At 36.1% G+C, this 19288-nt stretch overlaps 1 protein-coding gene across 7 annotated transcripts in view; it reads left to right on the forward strand.

The window, feature by feature from the left end:
• Positions 1-19288, forward strand: part of RAPGEF6 (Rap guanine nucleotide exchange factor 6) — a 190318-nt gene that overhangs the window by 99513 nt on the left and 71517 nt on the right. For all 7 annotated transcript variants that reach the window (XM_070415050.1, XM_070415052.1, XM_070415051.1 and 4 more), the window contains 6 exons: positions 6372-6549; positions 8689-8825; positions 10182-10340; positions 10904-11056; positions 16529-16693; positions 18825-18932. In XM_070415050.1, coding sequence (XP_070271151.1) covers positions 6372-6549; positions 8689-8825; positions 10182-10340; positions 10904-11056; positions 16529-16693; positions 18825-18932 — 900 coding nt within the window. The remainder of the gene's footprint in view (positions 1-6371; positions 6550-8688; positions 8826-10181; positions 10341-10903; positions 11057-16528; positions 16694-18824; positions 18933-19288) is intronic.

Raw genomic sequence — 19288 nt, forward strand, 5'->3', positions numbered from 1 at the left:
TAGGAGATCAATAAAATATATCCCCCAAAATTCAGACTATCTAGACTACAACTTAAAAATATGGATAAGCAAAATAACACCAACCAAAGTGTATGTATGCAATCAGATCCTCGGGACCAAATGGGAAGAAAAGAGGGCTTAAAGGAAGAAAAGAAAAGAGAGTCAATGCTCTATACCCTTAGTCTTTTCTTGACCTTAGGCTTCCATTGTGGTACCTGTTAAAGCTCTGAATACACCCTATAGTACAGGTGTACATTCCCATTTTATATACCTTGGCCAGCAACAGTTGAAGTGGTTTGTCTGGTTTTCCAAATTTCTCAGCACTTGGGAGATTTTAAAAGTGGACACCTAATCCAGTCATGTCTTGTAACACAAAAAATAAAGCCTTACAAAATAATGCAAGTATTTTTAATTTGGAGAGTTGTGGTAAAAAGAGAGATAGTCATTCTAACAGCAATTCTTAACAAGAAAATTGTTTACACCATTTTATATGGCCAAACTTGTGGCTGTGCTTCTATGCGTTTCCTTCTATAGAGTTTTCATGTCTTCTGCTTTAAAAATAAAAGCCTTTCGTTTTCGCAGAAACTTCTGAATAAAGCAGTTACCACAGTCTGGAATAAAAGGCAAGCAATGCTTTCAGTGTGAATGTGTTTTTAATCAAATTAGCTTAAAATTTAGCTAAAAGTATGCATTTAGATGTTAGAATGTTCTTGGGTATCATATTTTATGTATTCTCAATACTTGAGAAATAGGAGTGCTTCTCTCTAGTTTCCTTTTCCTATCTTTTCAGTCTTGTCCAAGAGCTGGGACTGTGAAATCTTGAACTTAAAGCACTTGTCTCTTCATTAACGTATGTGCCACATAACAGCATTTTGGTCAACAATGGTGGTCGCATAAGATTTTAATAGATTATAAGCAAAAAGTTGTGATGTTCAAAGAAAAGGCTAGACCCCACTAAGAGGTTGAATTTAGTGCTAGCTCTGGGTGGTTTAAATTAAGGAGGAAGCTCAGCATGCTCTCCACCTGCCCTGTGCCCACCCAAAGTTAGCAAGGGAACTAGAGGAGAGAGCTGAGGAACAGGGGAGCCCTGGAGCCCACCCCTGCACATGGGCACATGCACACACACTCCTGCACACAGACTTACTTCTCTTCCCTCCGTTTCTCTTTATCTTTACTCCCAGTCCAGTTTCTGCCTCTCTCTCCCCCCACATTCCCCTTCCTCCTCTCATCCATTTTATTATTTCTCCTCTCCAGTTTTATCTCCTAGATCTGTCTCTGCTCTCCCTTTCTCTACCCTCTTCTTCGTTCTCTCCCTCCCTGCCTGCCTTCTTCTCTCCTTCTGATGACTGCTTTTCCTACAATGATGTTTCTCCCATAGCCTTCCTCTGAACACCCCCCTCTGAGTATGTGCACATACACATATACTTTTGTTTATACTGTATTATTACTGTTCCTTTTCTATTTTTAGATGTGTTTGGATATACAAATATTTAGCATCATCGTATAGTTGTCTACAGTATTCAATACTGTGATATGCTGTACAGGCTTGAAACTTAGGAGCAATAGTCTATATATACCTTATAGACCCACTGTGTAGTAGGTCTATAAAAGTGCACTCTGTGACCACACAAGGACAAAATCTCCTACCTCCTCAGAGCATATTCCTGTCTTTTAGTGACACATGACTGTACTTTTAGATAATCTGAGGGCCACATTTAATCCCCACCTCTATTTTTTAGCTTCTATGTAGGACATAAACATGTTCCTAAAAATCCTGATGCTTTAGTTCAGGGGTCCTCAAACTACGGCCCGCGGGCCACATGCGGCCCGCCGAAAACATTTACCCGGCCCGCCGAAAACATTTACCCGGCCCGCCGGGTGTTTTTGCCGCCGCAGCCTGTTGCTTAGCAGCCGACTAGTTTTTTTTTAAACTATAGTCCGGCCCTCCAACAGTCTGAGGGACAGTGAACTGGCCCCCTGTTTAAAAAGTTTGAGGACCCCTGCTTTAGTTATTACCTTACAGCGATTTCTTAATTTGGAGCTCTACTGTCTAATCTCTTTAGGTCCCTGGTGTCACATTTCCACTGGGATATTCTTTTGACACCTCAACTAGCTTTGTCTACTACATGTTTTCTTCTACTTTAATATTTTTGTTAAGAATATTATCTGTGCCCTAGTCAATATCTGTTATCTTTGTTTTCTTTTTTTAAATTTTTACTTGAAATAAATTGAAAAAAAAGTTACAACTTTATTTAAAAAGCTTTAGTGCTTCACTGTTACCTAATTTACGCTCTTCACTTCATTTCACATTTATATCTGAGCCTTTCCCTTCTAACCACAATCTGCAAATTTGGTCTATATTCCACTACTCTCCACTTGCACATTGTAGATCTGGTCCGTGACTAACTTAATGGCTACTCCCTGACCATGTACCTTTTCCCAGTTCAGTGTGTGGTAATGCTGCTGTGCCAGCAGCTCCGCCTGGATGACATTTCACATTGTCTCACATGTCTTGGAACCTCACAGCAGTTTTTCCGTCATGTCTCTTTCTCTTCTCTTGTTTAGTGTAGTTATGTGTACACTTGACATTTTTTATCATAGTACATTTGTGGGGAGTAGAGTTTTTTCTTACTTGTATATCCCATGCTGACTGAGTTAAGCACAATTTTGGCACTTAGGAAGTAACCTAGAAATTTTTTCAGTTGAATTACATTTATAGGTAGAAACCAGTATTGTTTCCAAGACTAAAGCTTGATTATCTGGGGCAAAGGAGGCTTCACTTTGCCTGCCTGCCCTGTTGTAGAGATTATGGAATGGGCCAGCCTAGACAGCACATTTTGAAGGATTGATTTCACAGGATTCTTGTCCTGACCAGAAAGACAAAGAAGAAACATAACGGCTAAGTGGTCCATGAATAAGGTTGAGAGAAATACTAAAAATAGGAATGCAGAATATAGAAGCACTGAAGAGCTAAGGTTCTGGCTTAATACTTGCTCTAAATTTGAAAATGTGATTTTTGTAAATTTGTGTAACTTTTCATTCTAATCTGTAGTTCCCCTTATTGTAGCTTCATGTTTATCTGGATGCAAACAGGAAAAGGAAATCCTCTGATGGTTTATTTGGGGAAGGCCAAGTCATCAGAAAATCACTTCAGACTGTCTGCCTCACCAAATTATATTTACACATACACATAGAGACACTTTCATACTGCGGGAAAGGAAAAACACAAGAAGTTTAATATTTGTCTTATCAGTCCTTCTACCAATATACTTTTTTTTTCTGGACTTAATTAATTTAGTAAAATCTTCTTGATGGTCTGCTGTATTTTAAGTGCTAGGATAAAGTGATTGAAAGGCCAGGGCTCTGATGTTTTGTGTATCCTACCTTCATGAATATGGCATATCTTTTGACCTACCTTTTTTGTAACAGCTTTTGATATCTCTGAGGCTCTGTTGAATTTTCTTTTTGGCTTTTGCCCTCTATTTGCTTCAGTTTGGGTATTTTTTATTGCCCTTCAAGTTCACTCTTACAGTTTGGATTTCTTTATTGAGATCTCCCATTTTCTCCCTAATTTTTTTGTATTTTCTTTTAAATCCTTTAACTTCTTGATAATAAATGTCTATAGTTCATGTCTTCTAATTCTATCATCTCTGTCATTCCTGGGCCTCTTTATATTGATAGATTTTTCTCCTGGTACAGATCACATCTCTGCTTCTTCACCTACCTAGTAAGTTTTTATTATATGCTGGACATTAAGGATACATTTTAAAAATTCTTATCGAATTAAATTTTCTGCCAAGGAATTGCATCCTCGGAAGCATCATTCAGTGACTTCCAGTCCTGGTGGTGGTCATCGTATCTAACTTTACCTAAAGACATGGCTTTCTTTTGTTTTAGTCAAGGAATTAGACTTTGGACTCCATCTATGTAGCTCACTTTATTTTACTTATTTTTAAATTACCAAAACTTTCAATTTCCTAGTATGTTTTTGGCCACTTTTTCTTACTTTTATTCTTAATTCTTATTTTGGCACCATATTTCTCTTGTATACGCATAACATTTTAACAGGTTAGTACGTTCTCATAACTAATTTTATTCATATTTTTTCTTTGTAGCCTACTTTGAAAAAAAGACAGGCAGGAGAAGACAATTGTAAGGATAGATTAAATTCTTTTATTTGCACATGGCCTTAAAAGTTTCCTAAAAGAGTTCTTTAGTAGTCTTCTTCCCATCCCTACCCATGACTTCCATTCTCTCTAAAGAGCTATTTTCTTAAATGTCTTCACTCCTCAGGCAGATGACAATACACCTTCCCTATTGTCCATATAATTGAACTGCATCTTGCTTTTTTGTTATGAGCCATCCATCTTTTTATCAGACATAACCTAAAAGTTGAAATAATCTGGTCCAAGGGATGAAAACCTGATATTAATGAGGACAGGTGTGGTTTAAGAACTCAAATTTATAAGGTAGATTGTCCTTGAGAATTGATAAAGGGGAAAAAGGCTATTCCTGGGATGAGCTTCTATATTCTGAAAAATTAACTTGTGTGCAAAATACTGCTTTAGTGTTTTTTAACACTACTTCCTTGTATTAAAATCAGTTTATGTAAATAAATTAGACTTGTGGAAAAATCATTTTAGCATGTACACATGTCTTTGAAAAGGGATTGTAATCTGTTAGCAAGTTTGTATATTATTCTGAAGGTATATTATTCAGAAATGTACTCCACTAAAACCTTAAAGGTCTATAGCCAGAAAATAACTCAGGAGAGCATACTAGTCATGAGGTAGGATTGCTCTTATATTATCCTTAACAGCTTGTCTAATCTTATAGATCTGAAGTTGAGTATTTAATCTGGTTTAAACTAGTTGTTTCTTAAAGCTGTGCAGAAATCTGAAGGAAGTATAAAACAGAATCTTAGAAAACAAATTCAGTTGCCAGTATCAGTTTTAATTTTGAATTAACAGTAGCCAAAAAGGGTAATTGATTGACCCACAGAGAAAGCAGAGACAGTTCCAGCCTCAGGGAACCTGGATGCTTGCAGGTGCGTCTGCCCATCTCTCTCTAGTCCTTTGGTGCCTGGTAGCTTGCTTGCTCTTCCTCTCTCTCTCCTGTGGTACTTTCTGTCAGATGCTCTTTGTGCCATGCCCTATCCTGCATGCTCTGTTTCTATTGCTTTGTTGTGCTGTATTTGTCTGTCTCTCTTGTTCAGTGTACTTCCAATTCCCCTGCCTCTTTCTCTGCCTATTAGTTACATTTTCTCCCATGCTGCTCTGCATTACATTCTTCTGATTAAGGAACCAGAGGAAAAAGGACACTCTGCCCTCCAGTTCTAATTATAAAAATCCAGACAAGAGGTCTTTCTATCTTAGCTTACATAGCCAGGGACTGGGCACTGTTCCCCACTGTAATCTCTGGGTTAGGTTGGAGGAGAACAGCAATTCCCTGAAAGAAGGAAGATCCTCTTCTGTGCAGAGTAAACAGTAAATGTTTGATAGGAGATGAAACTTAAATATTTGAAGATTATGTTCAACTCATTTTTTCTGTAACTGCTTCAGTATTCATGTTATTTTATTAATACGTATCAGGTGAGTGCAGTATTTAGAAATTTTGACAGCAAATTCACTTCAGGACAATTTTATTTTCTAAAAGATATCTTCATTATTTTCTGTAACTGATATTTAAGTTTACAGGTTTTAAAAAATCTGCTAGTTCCTTTACAAGTATCTAATGAGACTAATGTTTCCAGAGTTGAGGTTATAAATATAAGCTTATATTAAAGATTGGTTAAAATAATCTCTGTTCTTCTTTATTGACACAATATTAGATTCAAGTAAGGCATTGGGAAGTCATGTGAATATTTGTTGAGTCCTTCACAGTTGGTCTATTTTAGCACTTTCCAGTACTACTCTTTACCTCTTTTATACTTCTGTTCTTAATTTACATGATTGCTTACCCTACTAGACTCTAAACCTTAGTGGTGAAAGAGTGATATTTTATATACAACACACAGTGTAAACTCATAAGTACTTATAAAGTGATTGTTGGTAAACTGTCTTTATTTCTTACACTTCATGCTTTAGGAAATGTATTTTTAAGAAATGCAAGTTTTTGTAGAAAACAGGTATTAAAACATTTAGTCTCCTAACCATTTTCTATTTACCAAGTCAGATATATCACCTAAGTGTCACACCATGGAATGATGAGACTATTTTGGGCAGAGAGAAAACTTTTTATAAATCTCATTTTGTTTTTGATACAATATAAAATATTGCCTAATTCTTTATAATATTTGGTATTGAGGGATAGTTTTGATTAATTCAGACTGTGACATACAATTTTTATAACATGAAGCTTTCTTTCTTTAGGCTACGGAAAGTGAGGTAGGAGATGTAGATTTAACACGTCTTCCAGAAGGACCTGTTGATTCTGAAGATGAAGAGGAGGAAGATGAAGAGATTGATCGAACAGATCCACTGCAGGGGCGAGATCTTGTTCGAGAATGTCTTGAAAAAGAACCTGCAGACAAAACTGATGATGACATTGGTAAGAAAAACATCTGTTCACAATAAGAATTTTATAGCTTAACTTAGATATAGTTACCTATTGCTGCATAACAAATTATCCCCAAACTTAGTGACTTAAAACAACACACCTTGGGAGGCAACACACCTGGGGAGACATGGGAGACATTTGTAATAGAGTCAATAATTAAAAAGCAATACAAGAAAACCCCACACATTTTCTCATACATTTTCTGGGTCAGGAATTCAGGAGCAGCTTAGCTGAGTGGTTCTGGCTCAGTGTCATGAGGTTGTAATACGAAGGTTGAAGTCATCTGAGGCTTTGCTGGACTGAGCTAGAGGACCTATTTCCAAGGTGGCTACTGACATGGCTTTTGGCACAAGGCCTCAAGTCCCCATCATGTTGGTCTCTCCAGAGGCTGCTTAAATGTCCTCGCAGCATGGCAGTCGGCTTTCCCCCAAAGCAAGTAATCCAAAGGAGTAAGGCAGGTGCCACAGTGTCTTTTATGATCTGGCTTCAGGATTGACATATCATTATTTCTTCAAAGTTCTATTTGTCACACAGAGCAACCCTCATATAATATGGGAGGGGAATGCATGAGGACATAAATATCAAGAGGGAGGTGTCATTTAGGGCCATCTTTGAGGTTGGTTGCCCCAATATGAGAGCTTGTATAGAGGGTCTAACGGGAGCACAGATACTTTTATGCCCTTGATTGAAGAACAGTCTTCCTCTATTGGGGATGGTTGTCCTTTTCAAGTGTGCAGCTTTGGCATGGATGCTCATGGAACTGTGAGGGAGGAAGGGGTCACCTGCCTAGCCTACCAGATCAACTGAGTCAACCCTGAAAGTCAAACAGATGTCACAGCCAGACCACTCTCACTCACATCCTGGCTCCCCAAATTTATAAAACAAAAGCTTTGATTCCATTAAAGTGGTTTTCCCATTCGTGCTTATGAGACATTTAAACATAGTACATCGGTGTCCAATGTCTGAATTAGCTTTAAAAAAAAAATTTATGGTATAAAAAGTGTTTTTACTTCTCTAGCTTGAAAAAAATATGTAAGTATGTAATTTTTGGTTAAAACTGTGAATTTTCTTTTATGTAATTTCTTACAGAAGTAGTAACTTCCAGAGGTTAAATAATGCTAAAGAAAGAAGAAAAAAAATGCTAAAGATGCTAATGTTATCTTTAAAGACAAAGATTTCTTAGTTTCATTATATATTGTTAGATTCAATTAAGATTTCATCCTAGATTTTTCTGTTATAATGGTCATATTGCTGCTGTTCAAATCAGATGATGCTGGTATTAATGGTAATCATAATCTGTGTGAGTATAAGTCAATACATTTGAACATTCCTTGCCATTCTAATGATATATAGTTAAGTAACCTGCAGTTTAGTTTCATGTTGTGAATATTCTCTGGACAAAAACTGAAAGTGCGTTTTTTATGATGAAGAATTGCACACTATGCTATTTTCACAACGCTTTTTAAAAATTGAAAATAACGAACTCCCAATTATCTGTGGGTGGATAGCATCTTATAGTTATTTCTCTGTCAGCCCTTAGCTGACTGCTTATATATGTTTCTTCCTTATATTTATCTTTATTACACATGTATTTATACCAGGGAATGGCCTAAGACAGGCACTCATAAACATTTGTTAAAGAATTACCTCGTGTTACTTTGAAAAATCTTGAACTAGAATTTACATTTGTTATTTCTAGTTAATTATTGACATTTATTAATAACATTTTTCTTTTAAACTCTAGCCCAATAAGAACTAGATGAAATGCTTTTTCAGTAATCCGTTAGATCAAAGGACATCACTATACTAACCACTAGGTAGTAGCATCTCAGGCTAGGAAAATAAGATAACTCTCTACCCTCATCCAAATCTGTAGTTTCCTGGTTCTGTCTGGAGTTTGTGAGTTCTGGTATCTTCCAGTGTTCCTATATTTTCATGTGAGTCTGAATACATCTATTAACCAAATAACTGATTTTTTTAACCAACATTTATCTCGTGCCTTGATTTCTCTACTTTAGCAGCATATATTCATAAGTTGATTGGGAAATTGGGCATTGAATTCTAAATTTTATTGTATGTTTAAAGTGTCCTTGATGGTCTCTGTACTACACAATTTCTGTTTTTTAATAGAACAATTACTGGAGTTTATGCACCAGCTCCCTGCTTTTGCAAACATGACCATGAGTGTAAGGAGAGAACTCTGCTCAGTGATGATTTTTGAAGTGGTAGAGCAGGCTGGAGCTATTATTCTTGAAGATGGACAAGAGGTAGGTTAGCAAATAAATGTTACACACTATATAGTATGGGAGGTAATTTTTAGAATAATATAATTTCCATAAACTTGTGTGAATCTTGACTTAAAATTAATACACTTATTTTTTTAAATATATTTTATTGATTTTTTACAGAGAGGAAGGGAGAGGGACAGTGAGTTAGAAACATCGATGAGAGAGAAACATCAATCAGCTGCCTCCTGCATACCCCCCACTGGGGATGTGCCCGCAACCAAGGTACATGCCCTTGACCGGAATCGAACCTGGGACCTTTCAGTCCGCAGGCCGACATGCTCTATCCACTGAGCCAAACCAGTTAGGGCAGTATACTTATTTTTAAATGAATGCCAAGTTTGCGGTAGTTATAATTTCTTAAGAGATAAGTTATTACTTTTGTTTTTGTATTTTTTCTTAATTTTTATTTCCTAGCATAGAATAAATGTTTAATAGTTACTATTCATTGAACCACATTTGTTTTTACTTCTCAAATTAAGTCATAAGATTTTTTTTTAAATTCGTAATTATTATGCTATTCGTATATTTATATCATTGTTTAAAATGTTTATCAGGTATTTACTCAACTGTCCTTACCCCTTTTGTATATTAATGTTTTTTTAAAAAAGAATGAGGGAAGCATTGATACAGATGCCTCCCAGTGGACTGCTGACAGTTGAGGCCTTTATGTAACAATTCTATGTTCAGAAATGCTCCCTGGCAATTCGTGGATAGGTGAGGGGAGAATGCAGAGAAATTGAAAGGTATTATTGCTGTTAGAAAGTACTTCAGTATTTTTCTTATTAAACTGATAAAAATTAATGTTGAGATGTTAGTCAGTGAACATTATGTATTGCCAGTATTTTTTCTGGAAAGTCATTTAGAAATTTTTAACATGGCCCCAAAGTATTAATAGTTTCTAACCTATCATTCCCCTTATGAGTGTCTTTCCTTGGGACATAATATAAAACTCAAAGATTCATGCCAAAAGGTGATCATTGCAGCATATTTATAATAGTGAAAATTGGAAATGACCAAAAATAATACAATTATAAGAAGTGGTTAACTGAATTATTATAAACCACGGGATGTAATATTATGTAGATATTCAAGTCCTTTTAAAGTTTGTTGGAAATTCTTTGAGAACTAATTTGGTGACTAAAAGAAGAAAGAGTAAAATAAGCTTCTATGGTTTGCATAGACAGGCATCAGGTGTTACTGACAAGTATTTAGTAATATAATCAGACCTTCCCTTTACTTTTTTAAATTATACAAGTTCTATATATTGATTATTTTTCCAAGTTAACATGTAATTTTTTTTTTTAAGATTCTTAAAACCTGTCTTTTTCTCTATAGCTTGACTCATGGTATGTTATTTTAAATGGCACTGTAGAAATCAGCCATTCAGATGGAAAAGTTGAAAATCTCTTTATGGGAAATAGTTTTGGAATTACTCCCACTCTGGATAAGCAGTACATGCATGGAGTTGTTAGGACTAAAGTAGATGATTGCCAGGTAAGCTTATGTCTTTGGTCTTGCACCCTCGTTTGTTGACTTAGAATGGCTGAGCCTGTTTTTCCTTCCTTAAAATAAAATAGCTTTATTTGAAAATTACCAGTTTCGAAAGTTCACAGTTAATAAAGGAAATTAGATTTTATATTTCACATGTTTGTGAGATTGAACAAATTGTAAATTTTTAAGAGGGTATACCAAATATTGGTTTGTTAAATTTCTATCTGATATTAACCAGTTCATTCTTTTTTCTTTTCTTGTTTTAAATAAAGGAAGGAAATAGGAACTTTTGAGTTGTTTCTAATTCCCGCTTCATGTTTTCTTTGCATAGTATCAGTTTTGAGAGTAGTTCACTTCTCCTTTTAGAGCAGAATTCAAAATCAAAAACTCCTTGGTCTCTGTGCGTGAATTATTTATTTCATCTTGATTTTTGTGAAGAATTAAAGGGATTGATTAAAAAAGAACTGATGCCACTTGATTTCCTACCTTTGTGCTCTGCCTTGGTGCGTAGTGATATATTTATGTACTACAGATTTGTTAATTGTCCCCATGTTGTTCTCGGACAGTTTGTCTGCATAGCCCAGCAGGATTATTGGAGAATTTTAAATCATGTGGAAAAAAATACCCATAAAGTTGAAGAAGAGGGAGAAATTGTTATGGTGCATGAGCACCGTGAACTAGATCGGAGTGGAACCAGGAAAGGACACATTGTAATCAAGGTGAGTGTTTTTACTTATTATTCTAGTCACTGATAGAATAAAGCTTTCATCTTGACTAGAAGGATTTGAACTACTAACTGAGTAGTGCAAGATAATTGATTAACTTTGAAATCTAATTTAAATAACTGTATTGGTTCTTTTTGCTTTTTTTAAAGTTGATTTTTACACATTTTATTGATGAAGGGTGACATTGCTATTTAACATCAGTATGGATAGGATATTATTTTAGGATATACTGGTCAAAGTTTTTCTTCTTAAATTCATTTTGTGATCCATTGATAATAGGAGTTAATTTCATCAAAGACAACAATATTTAGAAACAACAGAAAATGAAAGGATCAACCATAAAGGCATAAGGAATCTTAGGTGAAGATGCAGTGCTTAGTGGATCTCTGTGATGTTGAAATAGGCATTAACTTCTCTGAACCTTAGTTGTCTTGTCTGCAAATGCGGGTGATATAAAAGCCTTTATTAGGGCTAAATGAGGTAAATAAAAAAGATTGCACATTGTAGAATCTTAGTATCGATGCCCGTGATGTTTTCCCTTCTCTAACTCCCTCTCTCTTCTACCCCGTACCCTCTTGTCCTCTGATCACGCCCTCACTCTTCTGTCTATTTAAAGCCCTCTAGATATAAAATAGAGCAATCCTAGTTGTAAGAGAAGAAATAATCACATGACTGTTTGTCTTTTAAAGTTAATCTTGGTTGCAAAATAAGTAAGTGTTACAAATGTAACTGCTTATTTAATAATATGAGGGACTGATGTCAGATTGGAGTCAGGAGTCAGGCTGTTCTCAGTCTTTTTTTTTCTATGATAAGTGTAAGTTTTGTATGTAGAAAAGATGAACATATGGATTGATTGCCTGTGTGGGGCTTATGGTTTTTAATGCTTTATTTTTAAATGATTTTTTCAAATTTACAGAGAGCTCCCTGACTCAGATTCCTCAAGTGTTAACATTTCACTTCATTTCTCCATTATCAACAGTCTCTTTCTGAACCACTGAGAGCAGTCTGCAAATGTGATGCCTTAGCACTCCTAAATATTCCATTATGTATTTCCTTAAAACAAAAACACTCTACTATGTAAACAGCATAGAACCCTTCAAGCTGGGAAATGAGCATTGATAAAGTAAAACCATGTAGCTCACAGACCCTATTTAAATTTTTAGCAACTATCCCAGCAACAGATCTTTTTCCTTTCTGGTCCAGGATCTTATCTGGGAACACAGTTGCATTTAGGTCTACTCCAAGAACAGTCTTTCCCTATTCATATTTTCAGTAGTTATAAAGAATACAGACCCTATATTTTGCAGTATGACCCTCAGCCTGCATCTATCAATTCAATGTTTCCTGATGACTACACTCAAGTCATGCATTCCTGGCATGAATTCTACATAAATGGTGTGCTCTTTTCAGTGCCTCATATCAAGGAGCACATGTCAACTTGTCCCACCATCTTAATCACCTGGTCAGGTGGATATCTTTTTGTAACTTTTTTCACTGAAAAGTTACTATTTACCCTTTGTAATTGATGAGTATTTGGAGCAGAGATGTTCTGGGATAGTGGCAATATGTTCTACAAGTCTCTATCCACCAGTCTTACTTCTATTGACTATTCCTGCCTAATATGGTTATTTTCTATTTCCATTATTTTTTTCTACATTTATTGTCATTCTACTATAAAGATGAGCATTCTCTTATCATCAGTATTGTTTCAGTGGTCAAATTTTCCCAGAGTTGGCCAGTGAGACTCTCTTAAGACTGATTGCTGTATCCTGTTTTTAAAAAAAATGTTTTTATTGACTTTTAGAGAGAGAGGAAAGAGGGAAAGAGATAGAAAGATAGAAACATCGATGAGAGAGAAATATCGTCAATCAGCTTCTCCTGCACACCCCCTGCTGACCAGGAATCAAACTGGTGACTTCTTGGTTCATGGGTCAACAATGCTCAACCACTGACCCACACTGGCCAGGCTTCTGTGTCCTTTTGTCATGTCCCCATCATTTTTTGAGAGTTTCCTTATTATCTGGCAAAACAAGGTGTCCCAGGTTCACCTTATATTTATAGCTTTGGAATCATCCATTTCTCTAGTTTCCTGGATCATTCTAGTGGAGAATAGCATTTGAAAATCAAGATCTGGACATTTACTCATTGCCACTGAAGTATCATTGCTTCACAAGCAGGTCAGGTGGACTGCGAATTTGACATGCTTGTTCGAGAGCCTCTCCTCAGGCAGAGCTAAGAAATCTGTAATAATAAAAGTGTAATATGCTAATTAGACCTGACATCCTTCCAGACAAAGCCAGGGCCATGAGGGAAGCCCAGGGCCCGGTTGCCAGAGGGAAGCTGGTGCTGGCATCCGGGGGAAGGGAGGCCTACTCTTGCACGAATTTTGTGCATTGTGCCTCTAGTATATGTATGTTTTAACTATAAATACATACACATCTATAAAGTTTGTATATCCATTTATCTGTACCAATACTTCCAATAATTACTATACAATAGTTTTTTGTTTGGTTTGGTTTTCTAAAAATATATTTTTATTGATTTCAGAGAGAGAGAAAGGAAGAGGGAGGGATAAAAACATCATTGATGAGAGAGAATCATCATTCGGCTGCCCCTTGCACGCCCCCTACTGGGGATCGAGCCTGCAACCCGTGCTTGTGCCCTGACCGGGATTCGAACCCTTAATTTCTGGTTCATAGGTCATCACTCAACTATTGAGCCATACCAGCCAGGCTACAACAGTTTTTTCTAGTTTTTCCTTTCTATATTTGTAAATAGCTTCCCCAATAGTGGTTCTTTTTATGCTTTGTATAGTTACTTATTTGCTCATCATAACCAGTCTCTACAGCCAGCAATCTCCTTTACCAGCCAGCTCTATACTCACTGTCTCCCAGTATCCAGCTTATTGGATGCTACTGAGCACTTCAGTAACATGCCTTTGCATGACTCTATATAAAGTTTTAAATATATGACCTAGTCTCCACAGCTCTCCTGTCTCAATGACTTAATCAGCCTATTCCCCACAAGTATCCTGCCTCAATGATTTAGCCCAACGATTTTCAACCTTTTTCATCTCATGGCACACATAAACTAGTTATTAAAATTTCTGTGGCACACCAAAAAAATATATTTTTTGCCAACCTAACAACAAATATAGGTATAGTTTTAATACATTCACACCGTCCACCTATTGTGTTGGTTCTTGTCATATTTTTATTTGACAGTCTGAGGGAAAAGAGTTCAGTGCCCCTGACTAGATAGTCAAATATTGCATGTTTTAAAAATTATCAGTGCACACAAGTTGAAAATCACTGATTTAGCCAATCAGAATAATGGCCTTTAACATGTTGATCATTTCCACCCATGACTTACATACATGATCTACAAACCAGATTTAAGTGACTTGAAATCATGATTAGCCTAAATAATAAACCCAGTTTGGTGCTCATAGAATGTTTTGGAGTGTGGGAGAAGTTCGGGAGTGACCTGTGTTGCCTTTTTCCTTAAGTAGGTTAAATGAAGAGCCTTATTTCTGACTTCCTGTTAGAAGAATGATTTACATACACTGGTAGTAATAGGTACTTAAAAAATATCTTAGATATGAACACTGTTAGGATTAGTGTATGTTTTCTATATAGTTATTTTGACCCATGATTATTTGGATGAATAAAACAAATTAAAATTTGAGGTTATGGACAGCAGTCATGTTTTTATATTTGGCTTAGCATCTGGTTTATTTCTGTATTTGTTCTGTGTACCTACTTTTGAAAAGGCTGCAAAAGTAATTTTAACATTGACTTAGAACAGTAGTTCTCAACCTGTGGGTCGTGACCCCTTTGGGGGTCGAACGACCCTTTCACAGGGGTCGCCTAAGACCATCGGAAAACACATATATAATTACATACTGTTTTTTGTGATTAATCACTGTGCTTTAATTATGTTCAATTTGTAACAATGAAATTGGGGGTCACCGCAACATGAGGAACTGTATTAAAGGGTCGCATCATTAGGAAGGTTGAGAACCACTGACTTAGAAGCTCAAAGATGAGCAGTAGATAAATGTTATTTTATTCCTTTTTATAAATTTGGAGACAGGCAAGCAGTTAAAACTCTGAGTTATGTAAAAATTCTAGAACTTCTGGTTCCTCTCAAGATGGTGAACTAGCATGGAGAAACTAAAGAAGAGGAAACTTCTCTTCTGGGAAGTAACAACAATAAAACAGGCTATCCTGAGCTGGTGTGTTGTTCCTGTTGCCTGAGGCAGAAGATAATTTGGAATATGATTAACTTAATTTGGAGGAAAGTTGTTAGGGTTTTTTGTTGTTTTGTTTTAATGGGATTTTAAAAAATATATATATAGATATATTTTATTTTTATTTATTTATTTATGGTTAATCCTCACCTGAGGATAATTTTCCTTTTTTTTTTTTTTTTCCTTTTTTTTTTTTTTAGGGGAGAGTAGAAGAGAGAGGGAAAGACAGAGAAATATCTTTGTGAGAGATTGGTTGCCTCCTGCACAGGCCAGGCAGGGAAGGAGCCTGCAACCAAGGTGCGTGCCCTTGACCGGAATCGAACCCGGAATCCTTTGGTCCACAGGCCCACACTCTATCCACTGAGCCAAACCGGCTAGGCTAAAAAAATATTTTTTTTTACTTCAGAGAGGAAGGGACAGGGGAAGTGAGATAGAAACATCAGTGATGACAGAAAATTATTGATCAGCTGCCTCCTGCATGCCGCCTACTGGGGATTGAGCCCAAAACCAGGCATGTACCCAGAATCAAACTCGGGATCATTCAGTCCACAGGCCGATGCTCTAGCCACTGAGCCAAACCGGCTAGGGTAGGATATTTTTTTGTTTAATGTTTTAACTCTCAACTCTTTCTTGTGTTGCCTTGGGGGAATAATCATTACATCCCTCCTTTGCAGTATAATTGGCAGTAACAGTCCATACCAGGGGTAAATCAGTGAAATTTAAAAGCCCTGCTACTATGAAATGCCAATAAAAAACAGCTACAGCTGAGTAAATTTTTATTCCTCTGCCTTTTTTCTCTCTAAACCTAGGGTGGGGAACCTTTTTTCTTCCAAGAGCCATTTGAATATTTATAACATCATACACTTACTGTAATTCACTTAATATAAATTTATATTGCTGTGAAAAAAAACTCCTAGATTTACTGAATTTCAAGTGCCGCCTGCGGTTGCCTTGGCAGGGCCAGACCAAATGATTTCACTGGCCTTATACAGCCCTCAAGCTGGACGTTCCCTGACCCTGCTCTAAATCTCTGGGTGCTGATGGATTACAACCTGTAGAGACTACCTAATCCTAGTGCTAAGTGTTTTAAGGGAGACACTCTTCTTTGAGGACCTGTCTAATGGAGTGGCTACAAGGGGAAGTGATTAATAGGAGTTCTTTGGCTTTTGAGCTATTTGTTTATTTTCTAATCTTTTCTATCTTTGGATTTTTAGGCAACACCTGAGCGTCTCATCATGCATTTAATAGAAGAACATTCCATTGTGGACCCAACTTACATAGAAGATTTTCTATTAACTTATAGGACATTTCTTGAAAGTCCTTTGGATGTTGGAATCAAACTATTGGAATGGTTTAGAATTGACAGTTTAAGAGATAAGGTTTGTATTATAAATGTAAGGGACGTGAAAGTGATTTTAACCTTTAAATTTTATTCATAAAACCTTTTGCAGTTGATAAATTAAATGTTTATTTTATTTTGATAAAATTCAATTCACCTAAAAAAATAGTGAGCCAGTATTGATGTATCTCTGTATAGTTACTTTTATGACAAAATAGTGTGTTAAAAGTGGATATGAGCCTTATAAGACAAAAACGGAAATAAGGCTGTGGTGTAGCTGCAAATTCAGAAAACACAATTGCCACAGAGTATTGTTGAACTTTCTCAAAATATTTCATTGTTTCTGAAGGAGATTTAAAAGTTGATTGGTAGTTTAGAAAGAATATTCAAGTAAATTTTTTTTTTAAGAGGGCTTAGATTGTTTGTAAGCCCCAAAATAGAATATGTTGATTTTTCTTATTTATAGTATCATTTGAAAACAATTGGTCTTTTTTACCTTAATTTATATCTGCTGTGACCTATTTAAATCTACCTTTGAATATTTTTTGCATTATATAGTTTTCTATTTTAAATAGATTATTTTACCTTATTTCATGGAGTATTCATATATATAATGGAAAGACTGGTAGTGCCTTGCAAATTGGTGGAATTCTGTTATGTTAAGAAACATCAAAGTAGGGCCATAATTGCTTAGTGTGTCTGAGTTATATTTTAAAGGAAATAAGTTAGAATTAGCTGGATTGCATTATTCTGTTGTTTAAAAAACTAAAATGTCCAAAACTAAAGGCTTCCTCCTCCTTTCCCCCCCAGATTATAAAGAGTTACTTTGATTGGTGGGGAAATAAAGGGTGCTAAGAGTGAACAAAAATGATGTAGAGACAACTAGATATCCATGTGCAAAAGAATCAACTCAAAGTGGATCAGAGCTAAAATAAGAGCTAAAACTATAAAACTCTTTTTTTTTTTTAAATATATTTTATTGATTTTTTACAGAGAGGAAGGGAGAGAGATAGAGAGTTAGAAACATCGATGAGAGAGAAACATCGATCAGCTGCCTCCTGCACATCTCCCACTGGGAATGTGCCTGCAACCAAGGTACATGCCCTTGACCGGAATCGAACCTGGGACCCTTCAGTCCGCAGACCGACGCTCCATCCACTGAGCCAAACCGGTTTCGGCTAAAACTATAAAACTCTTAAAAGAAAAGAAGGGGTACAAAAATCATGACCTTGGATTTGGCAGTGTTTTCTTAGATATGATACTGAAAGCACAAGCAACAAAGGGAAAAATAGATAAATTGAGTTTTGTCAAAATTTAAAATGTGGTATAGCCATATAATGAAATATTATTTAACCATGAAAAGGAATGAAACACAGGTATGTCCTTGAAAACAATATGCTAAGTGAAAAACCAGACACAAAAGTTCACATATTGTATGAAATATCCAAAATGAGCAAATACACATAGAAAAGCAAATTAGTGGCTGCAGAGAAGCCAGAATGGGAGATCACTGCTTAATAGAATGGGGCGATGAAAATGTTGTGGAACTCGGCAGTGGTGGTTGTTGCACACCACTGTGACTGAGCTAACGCCAACATTTAAAGTGGTCAGATGGTGGTTTTATGTGTATTCTATCATAATTTTTAAAATACGTGACATAAATTGCATAGTTAGCTAGGCACATTATTCAACTTCCATTTGTTAGCTTTTAATTTTTCTGTTAATTTGTGACACAAAGTAAAAGCAATTCATACTTTGAAAACTCATGGTATTTATAAATGAAGTAAGTCTCAGATCTGTTTTTGTTATAATTTTGGTTAAATGGTCTTGGCTATGGCAACACTTTTTATATGTTTGTCCTCAGAAGCTTGCATTTTAGGATACTGTCTGAAATATATATCTCATGTGCTTACATCTTAACATCCAGGTTTGTGTATTCTCACTGAGAACAGAGTCTTGGCTCTATGTTACTTGTATTCCCAAGCTCAACTAAACTATGTCTCTCTGTTCGAATGAACCTTCTGAGTGCAGGAAAGGGAAGAGGGTGCTAGTCGTGTGTAGGAAAGGGAGGAGGGGGTTAGCCGTAAAACTCAGTTTGGGGCATGTTTTTGGAATCTTTTGTGAAAGAATGCCTCTCATAACATCACACTGCCTTCTTCATGTTTCCACAGGTAACACGGATTGTTTTATTATGGGTAAATAATCATTTTAATGATTTTGAAGGTGATCCTGCTATGACTCGATTTCTGGAGGAATTTGAAAAAAATCTGGAAGATACAGTAAGGCTCAAAAAAATTTATCTTTTTTTTTTAGAGTTTAGGGATTCCTCCCCCATTCTCCCCAAGAACAGCAATTCAGAACAGCTTTTATCTTCTATGTCTTGAATGTCTGTTCTGAGAACTTCCATATCCATATTCTGTTCATCTTCTGCCACTCCAACCCAGACAAACATCATGCTTCCTCCTGACTCTTCTGTTTCTGCTGTAAGACTAATAATAATGTTTTCTCCTAGTCACCCAGGCTTATAAACTCTTGTGTATATGTGGTCCCCCTCTCTGCCTTGATTTCTCTGGTCAAGATGTACAGAGAGTTGCTCAAGTGACCTGGATCACTATACACATATTTCCCATGGTCT

This window comes from Myotis yumanensis, unplaced genomic scaffold, assembly GCF_028538775.1.
Source record: "Myotis yumanensis isolate MYYU_CA2020_CCGP unplaced genomic scaffold, mMyoYum1.0.hap1 SCAF_5, whole genome shotgun sequence".
Classification (NCBI taxonomy): domain Eukaryota; kingdom Metazoa; phylum Chordata; class Mammalia; order Chiroptera; family Vespertilionidae; genus Myotis; species Myotis yumanensis.